Consider the following 27638-nt stretch of genomic DNA (forward strand, 5'->3'; position numbering starts at 1 on the left):
ATCTGCTGACCTCGTGATCTGCCCGCCTTGGTCTCCCAAAGTGCTGGGATTACAGGCGTGAGCCACCGCGCCTAGCTTGCTTCTCTTTTTTATCATTTCTTTGTCCTTCTGTGCTGAATTCTGGATTGTTTCTTCAGATCTCCTTTCAATTCAGTAATTCTCTCTTCCAGAATGTTTTATTTTCTGTCACCTATCTCTAGTGTTTAATATATTTTTTAACATTTTATTTGGCCTTTCTTCAAATATGCTATAAAATGACTTACTTGATTATTTTATAGTCTCTTGCTCTTTTTTTTTTTTTTTTTTTTGAAATAGTCTCCTTCTGTGCGTGGTTTGGAGGGCAGTGGCGCAGTCACTGCAGCCTTCACCTCCTGGGCTCAAGCAATCCTTCCTCCCACCTCAGCCCCACGAGTAGCTGGGACTACAGGGCTATACCACCATGCCTGGCTAATTTTTTGTATTTTTTATAGAGATGGGGTTTTGCCATGTTGCTCAGGCTGGTCTTGAACTGGCCTCAAGTGATCTACCCGCTGTGACCTCCCAGAGTGTTGGAATGACAGGCATGAACCCGTGCACCCCAGCTTTTGTTCTTATTGTTAACCTCTTCTTTCTTTCTTTCTTTCTTTATTTTTGAGACAGAGTTTCGCTCTTGTTGCCCAGGCTGGAGTGCAATGGCGTCATCTCGACTCACCGCAACCTCCGCTTCCCGGGTTCAAGCGATTCTCCTGCCTCAGCCTCCCGAGTAGCTGGGATTACAAGCACGCACCCATGCCCAGCTGATTTTGTATTTTTAGTAGAGATGGGTTTTCTCCATGTTGGTCAGGCTGGTCTCAAACTCTCGACCTCGTGATCCACCCGCCTCGGCCTCCCAAAGTGCTGGGATTACAGGCATGAGCCACGGCGCCCTGCCTTATTTCTTTAAATACAATAAACATACTTATTTTATGATCTGTTTCTGATACTTCTAACAACTGAGGCCCTGATGGCTCTGATTCTGTTTTCTTGTATTTATGCCAACCATCACTCCTGGCACCTTCTTTCTCTGAGTGTTTCATGATTTTTGAACATGAGCTCATATTTCTTGGGATATTATCTGCTGTACTATTTAAGACCCAGGTGGAAGGTAGATTCCTCAAGAGAGGGGTTTTCTTCTGCTTCTTTCTAGTGCCAGGGAAATAACAAATATGAGATGACAATTACATTCTCTGATCTTTCAGACCACCCAGGTAATGGGAGTTTGGGTTATAAACCGCGTGAGTTACAAACCTGATTTGTGGCTCTTAATTATGCAGGGAGATAACATTTACATTTAATTTAATAACTATGTTCAAGGTATAATCAGTCAGGTATTGTAACTGTTTCACTCAGACCCAAAGTGACAACATTCATGAGGTGAACTGTGGGTGAAAAATATCGCTGTCACTGTGGACAAGCAATTGTTTTGAGATCCCGAGATATTAGTGGGTTTTTCTAGTTTTCCCTTTCTGAGGGTGTGACTCTTTAGGGCCCTACCTTCCTGTAGGAAGGTCTCTTATTAGATCTTCAACTTGAGTAGGGGAGCAAAAAACAATTAAATCTAAGCTTAAATTTTCCCACTTTGGCAGCTTTCCTTAAGGCAAAGGACAGCTTTGGTGTTTTCTCACCTTTCTGGGTTAGTTTTTGGTCCTTAAATATTTCTTATTTTCTTGCCATATCATTGAGCCATTTTGAAATTAAGGTAATTGTTCAAGCAGCGAGGCCAGTACGTTACCAGAATTTGACCTCTGTGCAGTTCTTCATTCTCCTTGTCCAGTTTTCAGCAGAGAGAGGTTCACTTCCAGCTATAGTTGTAACTCTGAGGGAGAATTTTCATCCTGCAAATTAAAGACACCCTCCCAGAAAACAAACAAACAAAATCAAACACCTGGCTGGTCCAGGTGGGAGATGTATTTTCAGTGACAACAGGAGAGGGTTAGGAAGAGGAGATAGGATTGCTGCTTTCCAGTGGGGACTTAGATGTAATTTTTCATTTCTTCCCCCTACCCCCTGCCCCGATGGCCTATAGCCAGAGCTGCTGGATCTGTACACGGTGAACCTGCACCGCATCGAGAAGGATGTGCAGAGGTGCGACCGCAACTACTGGTACTTCACGCCCGCCAACTTGGAGAAGCTGCGTAACATCATGTGCAGGTGGCTGGGGACAGCAAGAGGATCTAGGGGATGGGGATGGCGGGTGGGTGGGATGGGGGATGTAGGGGGCCCGCCTAGAAGTTATTTCAGCTTCTGAAGCTGGCATCATACTCACCTGGAATCTTACTTAGCCCACAGTGACAATTTAACAACAATAATATAGAACATTTATTAAGCACTTACTGTATACCAGCCACTGTCCTGAGGCCTGTACTATCATCGCTCACTTATTCCTCAACCCAACGAGGTATTAACCCCTTTTATAGGTGATGATATGGAGACTCCAGGAAGAGCCTCATTGCTGAGTGGGCATCAGGCAGTGGCTGAGCGGGAACTCATAGCCATGTCTCTGGCTGTGGAATCTGTCCTTTTTCTGTTTTTCTTTAAGCCAAGATCTAAGACTGGTTATTACTGTTCACTAAAAAGATATTATTCCTCTAATCCCAGCCCTTTGGGAAGCTGACGTGGGAGGATCACTTGAGGCCACTTGAGTTCTTCACAGACTTCAAAACAGTAGAGACTGGCCTGGCAACATAGTGAGACCCTATCACTACAAAATAATTTTTTTTAACTCAACATTTAGCTGGACATAGTGGCATGCACTTGTAGTCCTGCATACTTGGGAGGTGGAGGCAGGAGGATAGCTTGAGCCTAGAGGTTAGAGGGTTGCAGTGAGCTATGATTACACCATTGTACTCCAGCCTGGGTGACAGAGTAAGACCCCATCTCTTAAAAAGTAATAAAAATAATAAAAATTATTATTGATATTTCTTAAAATATGAAAGTAACTCATGCTTGTTAAAAATCTAAATCACTGACAACTCTAATCCCAGCACTTTGGGAGGCCAAGGCAGGAGGATCGCTTGAGGCCAAGAGTTTGAGACCCAGTCTGGCCAACATAACAAGACCCCATCTCTACAAAAGTTTTAATAAATTAGCCAGGCATGATTGTATACGCCTATAGTCATAGCTACTTTGGGAGGCTGAGGCAGCAGGATGGCTTGAACCTGGGAGGTTGAGGCAACAATGAACTGTGATCACACAACTGCACTCCAGCCTGGGCAACAGAATGAGACCCTGTCTCAAAACAAAACAAAAATCTAAATCAAAGAAATTAGAAGTTCATAAGATAGAAAGAGAAACTTCTCCCTTCATCTCTGCCCGGCAGTGCCACTCACCCAGAATTAATGACTACTAACAATTTAGTAATATCTAATTGATTGTATATTGTATAACATAATATGAATGTACTTTTTTTTTTTTTTAATGGAGATGGAGTCTCGCTCTGTTGCCCAGGCTGGAGTACAGTGGTGCGATCTCGGCTCACTGCAACCTCCGCCTCCTGGGTTCAAGCAATTCTCCTACCTCAGCCTCCCGAGTAGCTGGGACTATAGGCGCACGCTGCCAGGCCCGGCTGATTTTTTGTATTGTAGTAGAGATGGGGTTTCACCATGTTGCCCAGGCTGGTCTTGAACTCCTGAGCTTAGGCAATCCACCTGCCTCGGCCTCCCAAGTGCTAGGATTACAGTCATGAGCCATCGCACCCAGCCTGAATGTACATATTTTTTAAATGTTTTAAACTATGATATAGTCTCATAAGTGTTACATTAAAATGAAAAAAATGCTGGGAAGAAGTAAAAATAAACTGACTTCTCCCTGGTTAAGGCATAGGGAGAAATCATGGAAGACTTCACAGTGGTGGTGACCTTTTGAGATGGATTTTGACAACGTTAAGAAAACTAAAGAAATCATAGGCTGGGCACGGCGGCTCATGGGAGGTCGAGGTGGCCAGATCACCTGAGGTCAGGAGTTCGAGACCAGCCTGGCCAACATGGCGAAACCCTGTCTCTACTAAAAATACAAAAATTAGCCAGGTGTGGTGGCACACACCTGTAATCCCAGCTACTCAGGAGGCTGAGGCAGGGGAATTGCTTGAACCGGGGAAGTGGAGGTTGCAGTGAGCCAAGATTGCACCATTGCACTCCAGCGTGGGCAACAAGAGCAAAACTCTGTCTCAACAAAAAAAAAAAAAAAAAGGAAAAAGAAAAAGAAAACTAAAGAAACCATTTAACATAGAGGCTAAGATCATATATCCTTGAGTAAGGCCTCCTAGGTTCAAGTACTGCCTCTGCCACTTATTATTAAGTGTATGATTTGGGACATGTCATTTACCTGTCTATGCTTCAGTCCCCTCATCTGTGAAATGGGATAATCCATGTACATTTTTTAAATGTACATTTAAAAAATGTGTACATTCAGGCTGGGTGCAATGGCTCATGCCTGTGAAATGGGATAGTCCATGTTTCACATGACTGTTTTGAAAATAGCGGTTTGAGAGGCCAGGCGTGGTGGCTCACGCCTGTAATCCCAGCACTTTGGGAGGCCATCCTCCCAAATCCTCCCAGGATCGAGACCATCCTGGCTAACACGGTGAAACCCCGTCTCTACTAAAAATACAAAAAATTAGCTGGGCGAGGTGGCGGGCGCCTGTAGTCCCAGCTACTCGGGAGGCTGAGGCAGGAGAATGGCGTGAACCCAGGGGGCGGAGCCTGCAGTTAGCAGAGATCACGCCACTGCACTCCAGCCTGAGCAACAGTGAGACTCCGTCTCAAAAAAAAAGAAGAAAAAGAAAAAATAGTGGGTTGAGTATACAGTAAGCGCTTAATAAATATAAGCTGTTATTAGTAAGGGACAGATTGCAATTCCTGACAAAGGGAGCTATAGGGCAAAGATACAGAAACATAAATTTGTGATTTTTTTGTGCAAAGTGAATACGTCAATGTTGCTGGAGAGGAAGACAGTGGGAAGCGATGTTTGAGGCTGTGAAGATGAGTTGAGAGGAGGCCATTACTCTTTGTACCCCCAGTAAAGGAGTTTGGATAACATCCCATCAGACAGCAGAGTGCTTGTGCAAGTTTTGCGCCTGAAGAGGCCTCCTGAGTTGGCCTTTAGGGAGGTCATCCTGGTGGCTGCACATAGGATGTTTGAAGAGAGAGATCGGGGATGGGGATGCAGGCAGGAGGCTGAGGGAGGGGTCCAGGTGAGGGATTGGGGACCGAAGCAGGAGGAACAGAAGGTGGAGTGGGTTGGAGAGGCAGGCCACGGCTGCCATCATTGGCCCCTTGTGTCTCTTCTAGCTACATCTGGCAGCACATTGAGATCGGCTATGTCCAGGGCATGTGTGATCTTCTGGCTCCACTGCTGGTCATTCTGGATGATGGTGAGTGTGTCTTTACTGCCCCAGGGCTGAGGGTGCATTTCCTTTCCACTGCGTGGCAGAAGGCTTAATCTCACTTTGTGACTCTGTAGAATGTGGCTCCAGCCAGGTGCTCTGAAGGCCTGTCTGGTGAACACATCAAGATCCTAGTGAAATAAAAAAGTCCTTATATTCCATGGTGCCCCATACTCAACACCCAGACAGGCCTTTGCTAACCACTGATTGTATGAATATGAATCAGAACAAACAAACAAAAACAAAAAACAAACCCAGACGGCTTCACTGGTGAGTTCTGTGAAACACTTAAAGAAGAATTAATGCCGGCCGGGCACAGTGGCTCACGCCTGTAATCCCAGCACTTTGGGAGGCTGAGGCAGGCGGATCACAAGGTCAGGAGATTGAGACCATCCTGGTGAACACGGTGAAACCCCGTCTCTACTAAAAATTAAAAAAAAATTATCCAGGTATGGTGGCAGGCACCTGTAGTCCCAGCTACTTGGGAGGCTGAGGCAGGAAAATGGCGTGAAGCCGGGAGGTGGAGCTTGCAGTGAACCGAGATCACGCCACTGTACTCCAGCCTGGGAGACAGAGCGAGACTCCGTCTCAAAAAAAAAAAAAAAAAAGAAAAGAGAAGAATTAATGCCAATTCTTCATGAACTCTTCAAAAACGTAGAAAAGGAAGGAATGCTTCTTAACTCATTCAATAAAGCCAGACCTCATATGAGGACTGGGTGTCTCATTGGCACCCAGATACCAATAACAGACAAAGACATAACAAGAAAACTACACACCAATATCCTTCATGAATACAAATGCAGAAATCCTCAACAAAATACCGATAAACTTAATTCACCAAGATATAAAAAAGCTTATACACCATGACCAAGTAGGGCTTATCTCCAGAATGCAAGGATGGTTTGACATGCAAAAATCAATCAATTTAATTCACTACATTACTAAAATAAAGGGAAAAACCCACGCAATCATATCAATTGACACAGAAAAACACAACAAAATCCAACACCCTTTCATAATAAAAACATTCAACAAACTAGGAATAGAAGGAAACTAAACATGATAGAGGGCATTTATGGAAACCTCACAAGTATCATCATACTCAATGGTGAAAAACTGAACACTTCCTCCCTAAGAGCAGGAACAGGACAAGTATGTCTATTTTTGCCGTCAAACGCTCTAGCCAGGGCAATTAAGAAAGAAAAGGAAATAAAAGTAATTCAGATTGGAAAGAAAGTAAAACTATCTTTGTTCACAGATGATGTGATTTTGAGTATAGAAGATCTTAAGGAATAAAAAAATTAGAACTGATAAGTGTATCAAGGTTGCAGGATACAAGATCAATAAACAAAAGTCTCTTGTATTTCCATACACTTGAAATGAACAATCCCAAAATGAAATTAGGAAAACAATTTTATTTGCAATAGCGTCTAGAAGAATACAGTACTGGCTGCAGTGGCTCATGCCTGTAATCCCAGCGCTTCGGGAGGCCGAGGCGGGTGGATCACTTGAGGTCAGGAGTTTGAGACCAGCCTGGCCAACAAGGTGAAGCCCAGTCTCTACTAAAAATAAAAAATAAAAAAAATAAACAAAAATAGCCAGGCATGGTGGCGCATGCCTCTAATTCCAGTTACTTGGGAAGCTGAGGCAGGAGAATCGCTTGAACCTGGGAGGCAGAGGTTGCAGTGAGCTGAGATTGCACCACTGCACTCCAGCCTGGGCAACAGAGTGAGACTCCATCTCAAAAAGTAAAATAAAAAATAAATAAATAGGCCGGGCATGGTGGATCACACCTGTAATCCCATCACTTTGGGAGCCTCAGGTGGGTGGATCACCTGAGGCCAGGAGTTCGAGACCAGCCTGGCCAACATGGTGAAACCCCGTCTCTACTAAAACTACAAAAATTAGCGCGGCATCGTGGCGGGTGCCTGTAATCCCAGCTACTCGGGAGGCTGGGGCAGGAGAATTGCTTGAACCCGGGAGGCGGAGGTTGCAATGAACTGAGATCATGCCACTGCACTCCAGCCTGGGTGACAGAGCAAGACTCCATCTCAAAAAAAAAAAAAAAAAAAGGAGATGTTGCGGGACTCACAGTACCTGATTTCAAAACCTACTACAAAGATACTTAAAATAGTGGTATTTCTGTAAGGATCAACGTGTAGATCAATGGAATAGAATTGAGAGTCCATAAGTAAGCCCTTACATTGATGGTCAATTGATTTTGACAGAGATACTAAGACAATTCAACTCAGTGAGGAAAAACAGTCTTCTCAACATATGGTGCAAGAACTACTGGACAGACATATGCAAAAGATTGAAGTTGAACCCTTACCTCACACCACATACAACAAACTAACTCAAAATGGATCATAGACCTAAATGTAAGAACTAAAACTGTAAAATTTAAAACAGGAGTAAATCTTTGTCACCTTGGGCTAGGGAATTTTTTTTAGATATGACACCAAAAACATAAAGAAAGAAAAAATAGGCAAACTAGACTTCATCAAAATTAAAAACTTTTGTACTTCAAAGAACACCATCAAGAAAGTGAAAAGAACCCAAAGACTAGAAGAAAATATTTGCAAGTCATATGCGTGATAAAGGACTTGTAACCAAAATATATAAACAACTCTTACAATTCAACAATAAAAAGACAACCTGGCCAGGCGCGGTGGCTCACACCTGTAATCCCAGCACTTTCAGAGGCCGAGGCGGGCAGATCACGAGGTCAGAAGATCGAGACCATCCTGGCTAACATGGTGAAACCCTGTCTCTACTAAAAATACAAAAAATTAGCTGGGCATGGTGGCGGGCGCCTGTAGTCCCAGCTACTCGGGAGGCTGAGGCAGGAGAATGGCGTGAACCCAGGAGGCGGAGCTTGCAGTGAGCCAAGATCGCGCCACTGCACTCCAGCCTGGGTGACAGAGCGAGACTCCATCTCAAAAAAAAAAAAAAAAAAAAAAAAAGACAACATGATTAAAGTGGGTGAGGGATTTGAATAGACATTTCTCAATAGAATTGAAGATATGCAAATGGACAATATGCAAATGGCCAATAAGCATGTTAAAGGATGCTCTACAGGGCCCGAAGCCCTGTGTCACAGACAGGAACCTTGCCGCACAGCAGGAGGTGAGCAGTAGGCTAGTGAGCATTACAGCCTGAGCTCCACCTCCCGCCTCCTGTCATATCAGCGGTGGCATTAAATTCTCATAGGAGCATGAACCCTATTGTGAATTGTGCATGTGAGGGATCTAGGTTGTGCACTCCTTCTGAATATCTAATGCCTGATGATCTGAGGTGGAACAGTTTCATCCAGAAACCATCCCCCCGACTCCACTCCCTGTCCATGGAAAAATTGTCTTCCAGGAAACTGGTGTCTGGTAACAAAAAAGTTGAGGACTGCTGTTCTACATCGTTACTTATTAGGAAAATGGAAATCAAAACCACAGTGAGATACCACTTCATATACACTGGGATGGCTAGAATCAAAACAATAGAAAATCACGGGTTGATAAGAATATGGAGAAATTGGAAGCTTTGGACATTGCTGGTGGAATTGTAAAATGGTTTGGCCACTTTATTAAATTTATTATTATTATTATTATTTTCAGATGGAGTCTCATCCTGTCACCCAGGCTGGAGTGCAATGGCGCAATCTCAGCTCACTGCAACCTCCGCCTCCTGGGTTCAAGCAGTTCTCCTGCCTCAGCCTCCCAAGTAGCTGGGATTACAGGCGCCCACCACCACATCTGGCTAATTTTTGTATTTTTAGTAGAGACGGGACTTCATCATGCTGGCCATGCTGGTCTCGAACTCCTGACCTCAGGTGATCCACCCACCTTGGCCTCCCAAAGTGATTACAGGCGTGAGCGACCATGCCCGGCCAGTTTGGCCACTTTAAAAAACAGTCTGGCAGTTTCTCATAGTAATAAACATCGAGTTATCATATGACCCAGCAATTTCATCCATAGATATATGCCTAAGAGAATTGAAAATATATGTGCATACAAATACCTGTACATATATGTTCATAATAGCATTATTCATAATACCCAAAAAAGTGGAAACAGTCCAAATGTCCATCAAATCATGAATGCATAAACAAAATGTGGTATATCCATACAATGGAATATTATTTGGCAAAAAAAGGATGATGTTCTGATGCAAACTACAATGTGGATGAACCTTGAAAACATAATGCTAAGTGAAAGAAGCCAGACACAAAAGATCACAAATGTTGTGATTCCATTTATATGAAATGTCCAGAATAGACAAATCCATAGAGACAGAAAGACTAGTCGTTGACAGGGCCTTGGGGGAGAAAGAGATGTGAAGTTGCTGCTTCATTGATATAGGGATTTTGGGGTTGGGGGGGTGAAGAAATGTTCTGGAACTAACAGTGGTGATTGCACAACATTGCGAATGTACTAAAACCACTAAATGGTACATTTAAAGGGTGAATTTTATATGAGAATCTCAATAAACCTGTTAAAAAAATGGGGGCTGGGTGCAATGGCTCACACCTATAATCCTAGCACTTTGGGAGGCCGAGGCAGGAGGATTGCTTGAGATCAGGAGTTCGAGACCAGCCTGAGCAACATAGTGAGACTCCATCTCTATAAAAATTTAAAAATTAGCTGGGCATGGTGGTGCACACCTGCAGTCCCAGCTACTCAGGAGGCTAAGACAAGAGGATTGCTTGAGCCCAGGAGTTGGAGGTTGCAGTGAGCTATGATCATGCCACTGCATTCCAAGTCTGGGGGACAGCAAGACTCTGTCTCTAAAATGTAATAAATAAGTCAAGGCCCAGTAGCTCACACCTGTAATCCCAGCACTTTGGAAGGCCGAGGCAGGTGGATCACTTGAGGTCAGGAGTTGGAAACCAGCCTGGCCAACATGTTGAAACCCCATTTCTACTAAAAATACAAAAGTTAGCCAGGCATTGTGGTGGGGACTTGTAATTCCAGCTACACGGGAGGCTGCGGCAGGAGAAACACTTGAACCCGGGAGACAGAGGTTGCAGTGAGCCAAGATCGTGCCACTGCACTCCAGCCTTGGTGACACAGCAGGACTCTGTCTCAAAATAAATAAATAAAATAAAATAAATAGGCAAGGCGTGGTGGCTCAGCCTGTAACCTCAGCACTTTGGGAGGTCGAGGTGGGCAGATTATGACTAGCCTGGGCAACATGGTGAAACGTCACCTCTACAAAAAATAGAAAAATTAGCCAGGTGTGTTGGCAGACACCTGTGGTCCCAGCTACTCAGGAGGCTGAGGCAGGAGGATCACTTGAGGCTGCCAAGGTCGAGACTGCAGTGAGCCCTGATAGTGCCACTGCACTCCAGCCTGGGTGGCAGAATGAGACCCTGTCTCAAAAATTAATTAAATAAATAAATACATAATAAATGGGGAGCATAATTCCCCACTTTTTTTTTTTTTTTTTTTTTTTTTGAGACAGAGTTTCACTCTTGTTGCCCAGGCTGGAGTGCAATGGTGCCATCTCAGCTCACTGCAATCTCCGCCTCCCAGGTTCAAGCAATTCTCCTCCCTCAGCCTCCTGAGTAGCTGGGATTACAGGCATGAACTACCATGCCTGGCCAACTACCTACACTTTAGACACGGACTGCACATAGCGACTTGTTTCCAAAAAGTGCAGTATGGAAGGCAGTGATGGGATGAGAAACCTGACAAACACGACCTCAGCCAGGTGACCATGGCCAACATCAGCAGTCATAAATCATGGTGATAGTATATACCCTTATGATGTGATTAAACTGGCCCTTTACCTCTGTGGTTTTCTTCTCGATAACCCATAGGCCAGTCTTACCATGAGAAAGGCATCAGATAAATTCCATTACTAATAGTGCAGCATCCTGCAAAAATACCTGACCAGTACACCTCAAAACTATCAAGGTCTCTGGGCACGGTGGCTCACACCTGTAATCCCAGCACTTTGAGAGGCTGAGGCAGGCAGGTCACAAGGTCAGCAGATCAAGACCATTCTGGCTAACACGGTGAAACCCCGTCTCTACTAAAAAGACAAAAAAATTAGTCGGGCGTGATGGCGTGCGCCTGTAGTCCCAGCTACTTGGGAGGCTGAGGCAGGAGAATGGCGTGAACCCGGGAGGCAGAGCTTGCAGTGAGCCAAGATTGCGCCACTGTACTCCAGCCTGGGCGACAGAGCGAGACTCTGTCTTAAAAAAAAAAGGCAAAAAAAAAAAAAAAACTATCAAGGTCATCAAAAACAAGAAAAGCCTGAGAAACTGCGACAGCCAAGAGGAGCTTAAGGGGACATGACCAATTGATGTAATGTGCTGTTCTGGATGAGAGCTTGGAACAGAAAAATGACAATTCAGTACACGCTAACGAAATCTGAATACAATATGGACTTTAGTTCATAATGTGTCCGTATTGGTTCAACAAATGTACCATGCTAATGTCCAGATATTAATAATAGAGGAAACCACGTGTGGGGTGTGTGAGAAGTCTTTACTGTCTTCTCAGTTTTTCTGTAAATCAAAACTTTTCTGAAAAATAAAGCCTTTTGGCCAGGTGCAGTGGCTCAGGCCTGTAATCCCAGTACTTTGGGAGGCCAAGGCAGGCAGATCACGAGGTCAGGAGATCGAGACCATCCTGGCTAACACGGTGAAACCCCGTCTCTACTAAAAATACAAAAAAGGTCCACCCCCAACATTGGAGGTCATATTTCAACATGAGATTTGGAGAGGACAAACATCTGAACCATATCACTTGGGCAGCGGGGCATCTGACTGTTCTGTGATGCTTTCTCAGAGGCCCTTGCCTTCAGCTGCTTCACGGAGCTCATGAAGAGGATGAACCAGAACTTCCCCCACGGAGGCGCTATGGACACGCACTTTGCAAACATGAGATCGTTGATCCAGGTATGACCCAGCATCCAGTCTTGCTTTGGACTTTTTTGGGAAACAGTTAGTAAAGCTTAGTGGCTCCAGACTGAGCTATTTAGAGCCCACCTGGATTGGAATCCAGGTTTGTATTTCTGCCATACAAACTCAGCATATACTCTTATCTCTGTGGGCCTCAGTTTTCTCATCTGGGAAATAGGTTTTCTCATTTATATGAGTCCCAATAAATTATTAGAATTATCATGGAAATGAAATTAACTAATGATTTTATAGTGCTTAGCACAGTGCATGTCAGTGCCTCTCAGAGCATAGTCCACGGGCTGGCAACATCAGCCTCACCTGGCAACTTGTTAGAAGTGCAAATTACTAACACGGTGAAACTCCATCTCTACTAAAAATACAAAAAAAATTAGCAGGGCATGGTGGTGGGCGCCTGTAGTCCCAGCTACTCTGGAGGCTGAGGCAGGAGAATGGCGTGAACCTGGGAGGCAGAGCTTGCAGTGAGCCGAGATCGAGCCACTGCACTCCAGCCTGGGCGACAGAGCAAGACTCCATCTCAAACAAAAACAAAAAAAAACAAAACAAAAAAAGAAGTGCAAATTACTGGGCACCTTTCCTCCACCGAATAAAAATCTCTGAGTTGGGCCCAGGAGTCTGTGCCATATGAAGCTCTCCAGGTAATTCTGGTGCAAGCTTGATTTTGAGAAGTATTGTAATAAATGCTAGCTCTTTGGCATTCATAGCGATTAGTATATGTACTCCCCAGAGGAATCAAGACACTCAACCCTTTGATTAGAAGGAATGCAAATGTGTTAACTTGAGTAAATATTAGGGATGCTTTATTATCTACACACTAGCAGTGGGGCTACAGTTAGCTCTGATTTCTTCTTTAGTGGAACTTTAAAATACTACAAAGTATTTTGGACATAAGAAAGGTAAAAGAGTAATATAACGAACACCCATGTTTCCACCCCCACCTCCCCAAGAAATAACACATTAACCATAGGCCTGGGGTGGTGGTTCACGCCAGTAATCCCAGCACTTTGGGAGGCAGAGGTGGGCGGATCACTTGAGGTCAGGAGTTTGAGACCAGCCCGGCCAACATGGTGAAACCCCATCTCTAATTAAAAATACAAAAATTGGCTGGGTGCGGTGGCTCATGCCTTTAATCCCAACACTTTGGGAGGCTGAGGTGGGTGGATCACGAGGTCAGGAGATCGAGACCATCCTGGCTAACACGGTGAAACACCATCTCTACTAAAAATACAAAAAATTGGCCGGGTGCAGTGACTCAAGCCTGTAATTCCAGCACTTTGGGAGGCTGAGGCGGGCGGATCACGAGGTCAGGAGATCGCGACCATCCTGGCTAACACGGTGAAACCCTGTCTCTACTAAAAAAATACAAAAAAATTAGCCAGGCGTGGTGGCGGGTGCCTAAAGTCCCAGCTACTCTGGAGGCTGAGGCAGGAGAATGGTGTGAACCCGGGAGGCAGAGGTTGCAGTGAGCTGAGATGGCGCCACTGCACTCCAGCCTGGGCGACAGAGCAAGACTCCGTCTCAAAAAAAAAAAAAAAAGATACAAAAATTAGCCAGGTGTGGTGGTACACGCCTATAATCCCAGCTATAGCTACTCAGGAGGCTGAGGTAGGAGAATCGCTTGAACCCGGTAGGTGGAGATTGCAATGAGCCGAGATAGCCCCATTGCACACCAACCTGGGTGACAGAGCGAGACTCTGTCCCCCCCAAAAAAAATTAACCGTAGATTTTTCATTATTCGTGTACCCCTTCTTGATGGCTTTTCCCCGTCACTCCTGTCCTCCCAGTGGTAAGCACTTTGCAGATTCCTATGTTCACCATTATAATGCATTTTTTAAAATTCTTTTACAATATATGCATATATTCCTAAACAGCATACAACTCTGTTTCTTTACTCCCCACTTTACATAAATATTTTAAATGGTATGAACTCTTGTGCAGCTCGTCTTTATAGTCAGTAAAGAGTTTGAGAGGCTCGTCAACAATGGGGCAGTTGATTCCTCTTTCCCGGAATACAGTCTTTTGTGTTAGGAGTACAACGCATTCTATCACATTTGATTTGGATCCATTTTCCTGTTGGTGGTCATTTAGGTTGTTTTTATTTGGTTTGGTTTTGCTTTTGCTTTGGTGAATTTGGGGTTTTGTTTTTGGCCTTTATAAACAGTGCTGCGGCCGGGCGCGGTGTCTCATGCCTGTAATCCCAGCACTTTGGGAGGCTGAGGCGGGTGGATCACGAGGTCAGGAGATTGAGACCATCATGGCTAACACGGTGAAACCCCGTCTCTACTAAAAATACGAAGAAATTAGCTGGGCGTGGTGGTGGGCGCCTGTAGTCCTAGCTACTCCGGAGGCTGAGACAGGAGAATGGTGTGAACCTGGGAGGCGGAGCTTGCAGTGAGCCGAGATCGCGCCACTGGACTCCAGCCTGGGCGACAGAGCGAGACTCCATCTCAAAATAAATAAATAAATAAATAAACAGCGCTGCACTGAAATTCTTGTGTGCATCCCTGCTGCATGCACGCAACAACTTTGCTTGGGCATCTACTCAGAGTGCAATTGCTGGAGCAGAGAGAACGCACATCCTCAGTTTTATCAGGCACAACCGAATCACTCTTAAAGTGATTGTACTAGTTTCTTAATGCTCCAGGGCAGTATGGTAAGGATTTCAACACACACCATCCTCACTTGATATTGTCACACTTATATATTTTTGCCAATCTCTTGGATATGATCGAGCATCCCATTGTGATTTATAATTTTTTTATTTTTAATTTTTGTGGGTACATAATAGGTGTATATATATGTGGAGTACAGGAGTTGTTTTGAGACAGGCATGCAATGTGAAATAAGCACATTGTGGAAAATAGAGTTTCCAATCCCTCAAGCATTTATCCTTTGTGCTCCAGACAATCCAATTACACTTTTAGTAATTTTAAAATGTACAGTGAAATTATTATTGACCATAGCTACCCTGCTGTGCGATCAAATAGTGTGTCTTCTTCATTCAGTTTTTTTCATTGTGATTTTGTTTGCATTGTCTTGATTGACAGTGAAATTGAATATCTTCTATTTTTTTTTTGGTTCATTTGGATTGTGAAGTGCCTATTCATATGCTTTGCCCATTTTCTATGTACATGTTTTCCATAATTAGAGTCATTTTGTACATACTTTTCTTTCTGTACATTATTTTTCAAACATGTTTTTTTCCCACTGAATAGCATATCCAATAGCTGGAGGTATTCGTCCACCATCTGTTTTTTTATAACAGTTTTGTTAAAATATAATTTAGATACATAAAGTGTACCCTTTTGAAGTGTACAATTCAGTGGCTTTTCGTTTATTCACAGAGTTATGCAACAACACCAATTTCAGAACATTTTCATTACCCCAGAAAGAAATTCTTCACTAACAGCCACTCCCCATCCCCTCCATCTCCCCAGCTCCTGAAAACCAAGGAGCTACTTTCTGTTTCTGTGGATTTGCCTTTTCTAAACATTTCATGTAAATGGAATCATACAATATGTGGCCTTTTGTGACTTTTACCTAGCATAGTGATGTCAAGGTTTATCATGTATGTATGATGCATTGTAGCATGTATCAAAACTTAGTTCGAGGCCAGGCACGGTGGCTCACTCCTGTAATCCCAGCACTTTGGGAGGCCAAGGTGGGTGGATCATCTGAAGCCAGGAGTTCAAGACCAGCCTGGCCAACATGGTGAAACCCCGTCCGTCTCTATTAAAAATAACAAAAATTAGCCAGGCCTGGTGGCGGGCGCCTGTAATCCCAGCTACTTGGGAGGTTGAGGCACGAGAATCGCTTGAACCTGGGAGGCAGAGGTTGCAGTGAGCTGAAATCGCACCACTGCACTTCAGCCTGGGCAATAGAGTGAGACTCAGTCTCAAAAAAAAAAAATTTGTTTTTATTACCAGATAATATTAAATTAGATTGTATGGATAGGCCACTTTTTATTTATCCATTCATGTCTTGATGGACATTTGAGTTGTTTCCCAGTTGTTGGCTATTATGAATAACACATTACACACATTCATTCATGTACAGATTTTTATGTGGATATGTTTTTGTTTTCATTTTGTTTTTTTAGATAGGGTCTCACTCTGTCACCCAGGCTGGAGTTCAGTGGTGTAATCATAGTTCATTGCAGCCTTGAACTCCTGGGCTCAAGTGATCCTCCCACTTTAGCCTCCTGAGTAGCTGGGACTACATGCCCAGGCCACCATGCCAGGCTAATAAAATTTTTTTTTTTTTTTTTTTTTTTTTTTTTTTTAGAGACAGGGTCTTGCTATGTTGCCCAGGCTGGTCTCGAACTCCTGGCTTCAAGTGATCCTCTTGCCTTGGCCTTGCAAAGTGCTGAGCCACCACACCTGACCAATAGATGTTTTCATTCTTCTTGGGTATATACCTAAGAGTGGAATTGCTGCATCATATGGAAATGATGTATTTAAGTTTTTGAGGAACTACCACACTGTTTTCCACAGCACACACCATTTTACATTCTCAGGAGCAGTGTATGGGGGTTCTAGTTTCTCTGCATCCTCGCCAACACTTGTTATTGTCTGTCATTTTTAATTTTAACTATCCTAGTGTGTGTGAATTGGTATCTTGTTGTGGTTTTGAATTGCATTTTCCTAAGGATTAAGGATGCTGAGCATCTTTCATATGCCTCTTGGCCATTTGTGAATCTTCTTTGGACAAATGTCTATTCAGATCTTTTCCCATTTTTTAAACTGTAACTGGCTGTTAAGGACTGTATGGTGTCTGGTGTGTGGACGTACCACCATTTATTCAGCTGTCTCCTCTGCTCCAACCTTTTCCCAGGAGGCTGATGCTGCCTTTCCTTCCTTGACAGATCCTGGACTCAGAGCTGTTTGAGCTGATGCATCAGAACGGGGACTATACTCATTTCTACTTCTGCTACCGCTGGTTCCTGCTGGATTTCAAGCGAGGTACAGACTTTAAACTGGGGACCTGTGTGCAGACTCTTTGTAGCAGAACTTTCAGGGGAAAAGATCCCGTGGAGGTGAGGTTGAGGGGTTGGCAGCAGAGGCAGCAGAGGAGAGAAGCACATGTTTATGGAGTCCAGACTACTGTTTCACCTGCCTTATCTTGCACTGACACTCTGCAGTAGGTGCTGTTAAGATCTTCATCTTACCAATGAGGAAACCAAGGCTGAGAAGGGTTAAGTTCAGAGCTAGGGAGAGTTAACTTCAGGGCTAGGATGAGTACAGCCAGGACTTGAACCCATCTCTTTCATTCTGCTGTGCTGCTTTTCAGAGCCCAAGAACTCTAAAGCCCATGAAGCAGGGACTATTTCATGCACGTTTCCAACATGACATAAAAGTGATGTATAACACAGTACCTTGTTGCTATTGTTCAGATTTGGGGTGATGTTAATAATTATAATATCTGACATGGGCCGGGTGCAGTGGCTCATGCCTGTAATCCTAGTACTTTAGGAGGTCAAGGCGGTCAGATCATGAGGTCAGGAGATTGAGACCTAACATGGTGAAAACCTGTCTCTACTAAAAATACAAAAAATTAGCCGGGCATGGTGGCATATGCCTATAGTTTCAGCTACTCAGGAGGCTGAGGCAGGAGAATCGCTTGATCCTGGGAGGCGGAGGTTGCAGTGAGCCGAGATAACACCATTGCACTCTAGCCTGGGTGACAGAGCAAGACTCCATCTCAAAAAAAAAAAAAAAAAATCTGACATGTGTGGAGTGTTTTAGCACCACGCACTGTGCTGAGTCATTTGTATGTATTATCTCTTTAGTCTTTTTCTGTTATCAGCTTCAGCCCACTTACAGATGAGGAAAGAGACAGGCTCATGAAGAAGTAACTACCCCAGGCTCCCCTTGCCAGCAAGTGATGGAGGAAGGAAGGATTCACACCAAGTTTATCGGACATAGGAAGGCTTGCTTTTTTTTTTTTTGGAGGCGGAGTCTTACTCTTTTTGCCCAAGCTGGAGAGCAATGGCACGATCTTGGCTCACTGCAACCTCTGCCTCCCAGGTTCAAATGATTCTCCTGCCTCAGCCTTCCGAGTAGCTGGGAGCTGGGATTACAGGCACCCGCCTCCATACCTGGCTAATTATTTTGTATTTTTAGTAGAGGCAGGTTTCACCATATTTGGCCAGGCTGGTCTCAAACTCCTGACCTCAGGTGATCCACCCACCTCAGCCTCCCAAAATGTTGGGATTACAGGTGTGAGCCACCACACCCGGCCTTTTTTTTTTTTGAGACGAAGTCTGGCTCTGTCACCCAGGCTGGAGTGCAGTGGTGCAATCTCGGCTTACTGCAACCTTCACTTCCTGGATTCAAGCAATTCTCTGCCTCAGCCTCTTAAGTAGCTGGGATTACAGGCACCCGCGACCATGCCTGACTAATTTTTTTTGTATTTTTAGTCGAGATGGGGGTTTCACCATGTTGGCCAGGCTGATCTTGAACTCCTGACCTCGTGATCCACCTGCCTTGGCCTCCCAAAGTGCTGGGATTACAGTCGTGAGCCACCACGCCCAGCCAAAGGCTTGCTTTGAACCATTGCTCTATTCTTTCTCTTCACTAGACTCAGAGGCCACAGCCAGCTCTGCCAGTGTGTGGGGGGAAAGAAGAGAGGCCTCTATTGGTGCTAATGGAGATGGAGGTGCAGGGATAGCAGGTGTTGCTTGTCAAAGGGCAGGGCAAGGACAGATCTGTGTAATTCATACCTGCACGTGCCTGGTTCTGCCACTTACAGAATGTCAGAGCTGGAAGGAACTTAGAACTCACCTGGCTTACACAGCCCATCCTACAGATGGGGAAAACTGAGGTTTCTGGTGGTCAAATGACAGAGCCCGGGTCTCCTGCCTTCTGACCTGAGTTCTACCCACTGCACCAGGGCACAGGCATAAGGCAAAACTTGCCCGGGATTTTCCCACCTTGGGGGGCTTCCCAAGGCAGGGCAACACTGTAAGCCCTGTCACCAATTCTCTCCCCATGTGTGTTGGTGTCTCGGCAGAACTCATCTATGATGACGTCTTCTTGGTCTGGGAGACCATCTGGGCAGCCAAACACGTCTCCTCTGCGCACTACGTCCTGTTCATTGCGCTGGCTCTGGTGGAAGTCTACCGTGACATCATTTTGGAGAACAACATGGATTTCACAGACATCATCAAATTCTTTAATGGTACCCACGTGACTGGGGCCTCATGAGAGGGGTGCAGGCTTCTGGAGGCCCCTTTTGGGCATCTCAGGAGGAATGAAGATGGGCTGAGATGGATGCATGGTAAAGGGGATAAAGAGGGCTCTGCACACTTCTTATGGCTATTTCCAAAAGGACGAGTTCACATCTTGTAATGCTGAGGGTGCATTTTTCTCAGGGATCTGGCAGGGGGGACCACAGATGTTGAAATCAGCTCATGGGCAAAGTCTGGTTCTACCGCTGACCAGCTGTGCCCATGGTCAAGTCTCTTCCCTTCTCTCTAAACATCCACTTCCTCATCTGTGAAATGGGCTAGCAGTGTCTGTCTGCTTTGGAGGGTTGACATGCATAGGAAAAGCAGGCCCAGGGCAGCAATTTGAGTAACACGAAAAAGACACAGCCTTTGAAATCAGACAGATGCGAATTCTGATCCAGGCTCCTGGGAGCTGTGTGACTTTGTCCAAGTGACTTCACGTCTCTAGGCCTCGGATTCTTCAGGGATAAAATGGTACTAACTCTCCCTCCCTCACAGGGAGGTCCAGAGGATTACAGGAGACAACATGGTTAAATCCCAGCACGTGGTACCTGGCTCATATGAGGGACCCAATAAACGAAAGCTATTGCCACTGTTATCACTATTTAAAAATGTTTTTAATGAAAGAAAATTCTGGAAAAAAAAAACAAAAGAAAAAAGCCAACTGTGACCTCACTTTTGAAACATTATTAGGGTTCTTAATTTAAGTAAACTTTTTGGGGGAATAATTTTGCATTTTAGTTGTCCACTAAAATTGTAGATTGAGAACCGTTTTAGATTTAGATGTACAGAGAATGCACGATACCTTGGCCTCGCTTTGCCTACTGTTAGCATTTACATAACCCTGGTACATTTGCCAAAACTAACAAATTATTATTGGCACATTACCATCTACTAAACTACAGCCTTTATTTGGATTTCACCTGGTTTTTCACTAGTATCCTTTTTCTGTTCTAGGGTCTAATCCAGGAAACCACAGTCATGTTTATTTTTATGTTTTTACATAATCAGAATCCACTTGTGTATGCCTTTTTTCACTTAATATTTCAAATATTGTCTTTCATATAATCTTTTTTTTTTTTTTTTTTTGAGATGGAGTCTCACTCTGTTACCCGTGCTGGAGTGAAGTGGCGTGATCCCAGCTCACTGCAACCTCCGCCTCCCAGGTTCAAGTGATTCTCCCGCCTCAGCCTCCTGAGTAGCTGGGATTACAGACATGCACCACCACGCCCGGCTAATTTTTGTATTTTTAGTAGAGACAGGGTTTTGCCATGTTGGCCAGGCTGGTCTAGAACTCCTGACCTCAGGCAATCCGTCTGCCTTGGCCTCCCAAAGTGCTGGGATTATAGGTGTGAGCCACTGCGCCCAGCCAGTCATTTTTTAAAACTACAAAATATATCTCAAGTGACTATTCTATAACTTACTGAACCATTTCTTATTAGCATGTAGGTTATTTTCAGTTTGAAGGTGTGATTTAGAGTCCAAGGCAATTCATCTGTTAGCATAAAGATTCCCAAATTTTCTCAATTCATGCACCCCTAGCGTCTCTGTAAAATTATAACAGCACCCCAGGCCAAAAGTTTCATTTAGTAAGTAGTTAAGTCCAAACCGCCTAATAAGTATTTATATCCTAACAATTTAGAAGCCATTGAAAAAATAATACATATGTATCTTTTTTTTTTTTTGAGATGGAGTTTCGCTCTTGTTGCCCAGGCTGGAGTACAATGGCATGATCTCGGCTCACTACAACCTCCGCCTCCTGGGTTCAAGTGATTCTCCTGCCTCAGCCCCCTGAGTAGCTGGGATTACAGGCACACACAACCACAAAATACTAATTTTGCATTTTTTTAGTAGAGACAGGGTTTCTCCATGTTGGTCAGGCTGGTCTCAGACTCCCAACCTCAGGTGATCTGCCCACCTCAGCTTCCCAAAGTACTGGGATTACAGGTGTGAACCACCGTGCCTAGCCAATAATACATATATATCTAAAGAAAATAACATTTTTACATCATTCCCGAATAAGCACAATTGCTAATGGGGTGTGTGCACCCATTGGGCTTTGCATACCTTCTCAAGCCTTGGAATCAGATTGGACACCACCTCTTTTGTTTTCTATTCCATATTGATTTTCACATGGTACTTTCTTTTTTTTTTTTTTTTTTGTGATAGAGTCTCGCTCTGTCACCCAGGTTGGAGTGCAGTAGCCAATCCAGCTCACTGCAAGCTCCGCCTCCGGGATTCACGCCATTCTCCTGCCTCAGCCTCCTGAATAGCTGCAACTACAGGCACCCACCACCACACCTGGCTAATTTTTTGTATTTTTAGTAGAGATGGGGTTTCACCGTGTTAGCCAGGATGGTCTCAATCTCTTGACCTCGTGATCCACCCACCTCGGCCTCCCAAAGATCTGGGATTACAGGCATGAGCCACCGTGCCCGGCTTTTTTTTTTTTTTTTTTTTGAGACGGAGTCTTGCTCTGTCACCCAGGCTGGAGTGCAGTGGCGCGATCTCGACTCACTACAAGCTCTGCCTCCCAGGTTCATGCCATTCTCCTGCCTCAGCCTCCCAAGTAGCTGGGACTACAGGCACCCACCACCACACCCAGCTAATTTTTTTGTATTTTTAGTAGAGACGGGGTTTCACCATGTTAGCCAGGATGGTCTCGATCTCCTGACCTCATGATCCACCCGCCTCGGCCTCCCAAAGTTCTGGGATTACAGGCGTGAGCCACTGGGCCTGGCCCATGGCACTTACTTTCTGTTGCAGCAGCTGCTGAAAACCTAGCTTTGCAAAGACAAAGTCATTGATGGGACGCTGGGTACAGTGGCTTACGCCTATAATCTCAGCACTTGGGGAGGCCAAGGCTGGTGGATTACTTGAGGTCAGGAGTTCCAGACCATCCTGGCCAACATGACAAAATTTGTCTCTACTAAAAATACAAAAATTAGCCCAGCGTGGTGGTGCACACCTGTAATCCCAGCTACTCAGGAGGCTGGGATTACAGGAGGCATGAGAATCACTTGAGCTTGGGAGGTGGAGGTTATAGTGAGTCGAGATCACACCACACCACACTCCACCCTGGGCAACAGAGTGAGACCTTGTCTCAAAAGAAAAAAAAAAAAAGAAAGTTATTGATGGGAGTGTAGTGAAATTTGTGAACTCACTCCAGCTAACAGTTGACATGGTGCTCAACTTAGATGGAGTATTCCCACGCTTCCCTCGAAATACCCAAATACTCCACAGTGCCCCTGTAAGTTCACTATGACACGCTGGGGTACCTTGGTACCCAGTTTGGGAACCATGTCTTAGTTTTAGTGTTTTTTTTTTTTTTTTCTTTTCTTTCTACTAAATGGTTTATTTATGATAAATGTCTAAGTTTAGGATTATTTGGCTTAGAAGTCTGACCACATTGTGTGGCTCTTGATAAAATTATTTTTTTCTTTGCTTTTTTTGTTCCTTTCTCCTCTTCCTTCTCCATCTTTCCTCCCTTTGTTGCTTCCTCCTTTTCATATCTTTCAGCATCTGCTGTGTGCCCAGCACTGCTTTCAGTCATTCTGTTTATAGGAGAGGGGTGGAAGGACTTCACCTTTTCATTTTTTTTTTTTTTTTTTTTTTTTTGAGATGGAGTTTCGCTCTTGTTGCCCAGGCTGGAGTGCAGTGGTGCAATCTCGGCTTACCACAAGCTCTGCCTCCCGGGTTCAAGCGATTCTTCTGCCTCAGCCTCCTGAGTAGCTGGGATTACAGGCATGCGCCACCACACCCGGCTAATTTTGTATTTTTAGTAGAGACAGGGTTTCCCCATGTTGGTCAGGCTGGTCTCAAACTCCCGACCTCAGGTGATCCACCTGCCTCGGCCTCCCAAGGTGCTGGGATTACAGCCATGAGCCACCATGCCCGGCCGACCTCTCCTTTTTATAGCACATCCTGTGAACCAGCATTATCCCATTCAATCCCCACAGTAACTTGGTGAGGTGGCTGCTGTTCCAATCCCCATTTTACAGATGAGGAAACTGAGGTCCAGAGGTAGAGGCCTTCTCCAGGGCCTCTGCTTCCTGAGTCAATCTGTGATGGAGACACGCCCAGAGAAGCCTCCAGGGGCTGGAATTGTACCCTAAGACTGGACACAGAAGGAGGCTCATGAGATTTTTCTTTCTGCTCTTTCAGAAATGGCTGAGCGACACAACACCAAGCAAGTCCTGAAGCTGGCGCGGGACCTTGTGTACAAGGTGCAGACTCTGATTGAGAACAAGTGAGGGGCACCTCATCCCGGCAGCCTCAGCCAAGCTGCACGCCCCCGCTCCTCTGCTTACTTTTCCTCCTAGCTGGATGGGCACCCCGGGAGCGGGGTCCTGGTGTCTGTTCACAAGCGTGGAGTTCAGTGTGCAAAGAAACTACCCTGACTTTTACTTCTGGGCAGATGGGGTGGAGGGAGTACCCCTTCAATTCAGCCTTACATTTTCCTGTTTGACCAAAGATTGCCCAAGTCTGGCGTTCCTCCCTTGCAGGAGGTGGAGGTTGTTGGTGGAAGAGGAGCCATCTTTGTTTGCTGGTGCCCGGAATGGTCTCCTGTTCTTCTTTCCCTATCCCTCCAAACTGTCTTGTAAGATGAGACCTGGGGAGGGAACTTCTTTTTGGAAATTGGTGCAGAAGAGGTGTGTGCGGCTACCTCTATGCTCCTCTGCAAGGGGCCTTTGGCGATGTTCTGGACATGGCTAAAGATTGACTTAGAGATTGACCCTCCACCTCGACATTACTGACATTTGGGGCCAGGTGATTCTTTTTGAGGGGACTGTCCCCTGCATTGTAGGATGCTGAGCAGCATCCCGGGCCTCACCAGATGCCAGTAGTGCCATCCCCCAACCATATCCCTGGTTGTGACAGCCCCCAAAAATGTCTCTAGACATTGCGAAATGTTCCCTGCAGGGCAAAATTGCCCCCATTTGAGAACCACTGGCTTGGAGAAGGGACTACAAATGTACTTCCTCCCCCATTCTTTTGATGCTAAGCCACCCTGGTCCTGAGGCCTCCCCTCACTTAGAAAAGGCATACAGGAGGCCGGGCATGGTGGCTCACGCCTGTAATCCCAGCACTTTGGGAGGCTAAGGTGGGCGGATCACAAGGTCAGGAGTTTTGAGACCAGCCTGGCCAACATAGTGAAACCCCATCTCTACTAAAAATACAAAAAATTAGCTGGGTGTGGTGGCGGGCGCCTGTAATCCCAGCTACTTGGGAGGCTGAGGCAGGAGAATCACTTGAACCTGGGAGGTGGAGGTTGCAGTGAGTTGAGATCACGCCACTGCACTCCAGCCTGGGCGACAGTGCAAGACTCCATCTCAAAAAAAAAAGAAAAGGCACACAAGAGTCCCTCGCACATCTCTCTTGGAGTCTGGGATTCCATCTGTTGTATTTTCCCCTTTTGTCTCCTCTGATGCCAGAAGATACTTGTTTTCTTCTTTTCAAGAAAAGTATCTCCCCACATAGGCGGTGGACCCAAAAAGTGTCTGTAGGCATGAGACGGTCAGAGCTCTTTGGGGTCCTGCTCAGAGTCCCCCAGGGCAGGGCAGAGTCTGTATCCTGCTGCCATCTTGCAAGGGAAAACCGCCTCTCCTTCCAAGTATTGGGTCTTGGAAAGGTGTGTGTTTGGTGAAAGCCACTTAATGGTGGTGGGGTACAGCTTTTCTCTAAGTGCAGTTACTCACTCAGGACAAAGGAGGAAAAGGAAGGCAGAGGTCAGCCAGGGTAGAGGGTGATGTGTGTTTTCCTTGGGAAACATCTGCTGATGAACTGGGTCCAGGGCCGTGCTAGGTCTGGGAACAATCCTCTCCAGGTCTTCACACAGAGTATCACCAATCCACAAACAGACCCGAAGTGAATTAGTTTACTCTGCCTACCTGTCCTTTCAATAGAGCAGTCTTGCCCGCTCTTCTGTTCTGAGAATGCACCCGGAATGGGGGAAACCCAGCAAGCAGCAGAGAGAAAGGCTCTTCCCGGGAGACCTGCCACCTCTAGGGTGGTCAGAGAATAGCAGCTGGGATTTTGGAGAGGGGAGAGGATAGGTAAAGCAGCGTATTGAAGCATTTGCGGAGGGGTGTATTAGTCCTCCCACCCTGAACACACCAGGACGGGGATGCATCCTTGCCTTGTGTGCTTGTAAAGGCCTCTTTCCCTTGGTATAGCAACTTCAACTGCACCTGAACCTCCAACCTCTGGTGCAGGGTGGATAGAGGTCTAGCCAGCCCTTACTTCCTGAAGAGAGCTCTGTGGGAAACTCGAGGCTACAGTAGCTTCCCGGCTCCCAGCTCCTACCCTACCCCCACCAAAGCAGAAACGGGAGACGGCAACGTTCTGGCTGCCATTAGACTTACATCTCCCTCCCCTACGTCCCCCAGCTTCCCAAGACAGGAAGAAATGTGCAAAAGGCCCCTCCGGAGAAAACTGTATTTTGCCGTTCAGCTGTTCTTTACAGAGGATGTTATTTTAGTGAGACCCAGGTCCTAGACCTTCTGATTCCTATTTATTTTTTTAACAGACTAGTCTCAAAGTACAGCACAAAATCTCTTCTCTGCCTTCTCTTGTGATGTTCCAGAGAGCATCTGTGGTTGTGATTTGGAATAAGTCGTATTTATTTGGTTTACGGTGCCTATTCAGATCTCTGTATGTTGTGTGTGTTTCTGTGTCCTGGAATTGGATGCGTGGGACTCGTTCTGTCCGCGGAGTGCACTCTTTTTTTCAGTGTGGCCCACATATCTTGTAAATGTTTGCTGAAGAGTTGTGTCTATATATAGAGAAAATATATATAAACAGAGAAATATGTGAATCTGTTTTTTTGTCTTTTTTTTTTTTTTAATTTGAAAGAAAAAAATGCTTGCTTCTGAGGACTGTGTCCTCCCACTCACACCCCAGTGACCCTATATGGGGTCAGATTTTTGTAATAGCTGCCTGGCCTTTTCCCAGAAAAGGTGAATCACTTCTGACCTCTTGTATTAGCTGGCTCTTACCACAAGTAATGCTGCATTACAAATGACCCAAAAAGTAGTGGTTTAAAACAGCCATGTATTTACCTCATAATTCTGTGGGTCAGCATCCCAGGCTAGGTTCAGCTAGGAGGTTCTTCTGTTCTCAGACTTCTTCATGTGTCTGTGGTCAGCTGATGTCCAGATAGGCAACTCTGCTTCTGATGGTTGTCTGGCTGTTGACTAGGGCAGTGGGGGAAACTGGGTTCCGTATCTTGCATCCTCCAGCAGGCTAGCTTAGGCTTGTTTACATGGCTATGATAGCAGATCCCAGAAGGTAAGCAGAAACACACACTGTCTCTTGGTCTCAGCTTCTCTGGCATAAAGTCATTTCTGCCACATTCTGTTGGTCAGAGTAAGTCACATGACTCAGCCCAGCTTCATAGGGTAGGGAGATAGACTGTACTTCCTGATGAGAATCTTTGGAAAGTGACACTGAAAAAGAGCATGAGCCAGGCACAGTGGCTTACCCCTGTAATCCCAGCACTTTGGGAGGCCAAAGCAGGAGGATCACTTGAGGCCAAGAGTTCAAGATCAGCCTGGGCAACATAATGAGACTCCGTCTCTCCAAAAAAAAAAAAAAAAAAAAAAAAAAAAAAAATTAAAATTAGCTGGATGTGGTAGCGTGTGTCTGTGGTCCCCGCTACTCAGGAGGCTGAAGTGGGAGGATCGCTTGAGCCCAGGAGATAGAGGCTGCAGTGAGACATGGTCATGCCACTGTGCCTCAGCCTGGGTGACAATGCAAAATCCTGTCTCAAAAAAAGAAAAGGAGCATGGACCCAGGCTGAGAGATAATTGAGGCCATTTTTGCAAAGAGTCTGCCACATTCCCAAAGGTCCAGTGCACAAGAGGGGTTCCCAGTCAGTCATTTGACATGAGAGCATAGCTCTAAATTAACACTTCCCTGAATCCCGACTGCTGAGCTAGCTCATTTCTCACCTCTGATGCTCCCAAAGACAACGAGTTCATTTCCCCCAACATCGCTGGTTCTCACTCATGGCTGCCATTCAGAACTATAGTCATCAGGCAGTGAGCACCTTGCACAGATCTCCACCTCCATCGGTCTCTAAACAT

The 27638-nt window shown here is 45.3% G+C and overlaps 1 protein-coding gene and 1 non-coding gene across 5 annotated transcripts in view; one reads left to right on the forward strand and one right to left on the reverse strand.

The window, feature by feature from the left end:
- The window catches only part of SGSM1 (small G protein signaling modulator 1), a 120967-nt gene extending 94599 nt beyond the window's left edge, over nt 1-26368 (forward strand). For 3 of the 4 annotated variants that reach the window (XM_031005503.3, XM_063704768.1, XM_031005502.3), the window contains 6 exons: nt 2045-2169; nt 5307-5389; nt 12193-12302; nt 17188-17284; nt 19335-19502; nt 23716-26368. In XM_031005503.3, the coding sequence (XP_030861363.2) occupies nt 2045-2169; nt 5307-5389; nt 12193-12302; nt 17188-17284; nt 19335-19502; nt 23716-23804 (672 nt within the window). In that variant the 3' untranslated portion in view covers nt 23805-26368. Of the gene's footprint in view, nt 1-2044; nt 2170-5306; nt 5390-12192; nt 12303-17187; nt 17285-19334; nt 19503-23715 lie in introns of those variants that run through there. The other variant, XM_055375346.2, reaches the window with a different exon arrangement.
- LOC115932005 (small nucleolar RNA SNORD56) lies at nt 1361-1428 on the reverse strand. Its single transcript, XR_004068394.1, has one exon. It is a non-coding gene; the product is annotated as a small nucleolar RNA SNORD56 (small nucleolar RNA).
- Nucleotides 26369-27638: the final 1270 nt, after the last annotated feature.

This window comes from Gorilla gorilla, chromosome 23, assembly GCF_029281585.2.
Source record: "Gorilla gorilla gorilla isolate KB3781 chromosome 23, NHGRI_mGorGor1-v2.1_pri, whole genome shotgun sequence".
In the NCBI taxonomy this organism is placed as follows: domain Eukaryota; kingdom Metazoa; phylum Chordata; class Mammalia; order Primates; family Hominidae; genus Gorilla; species Gorilla gorilla.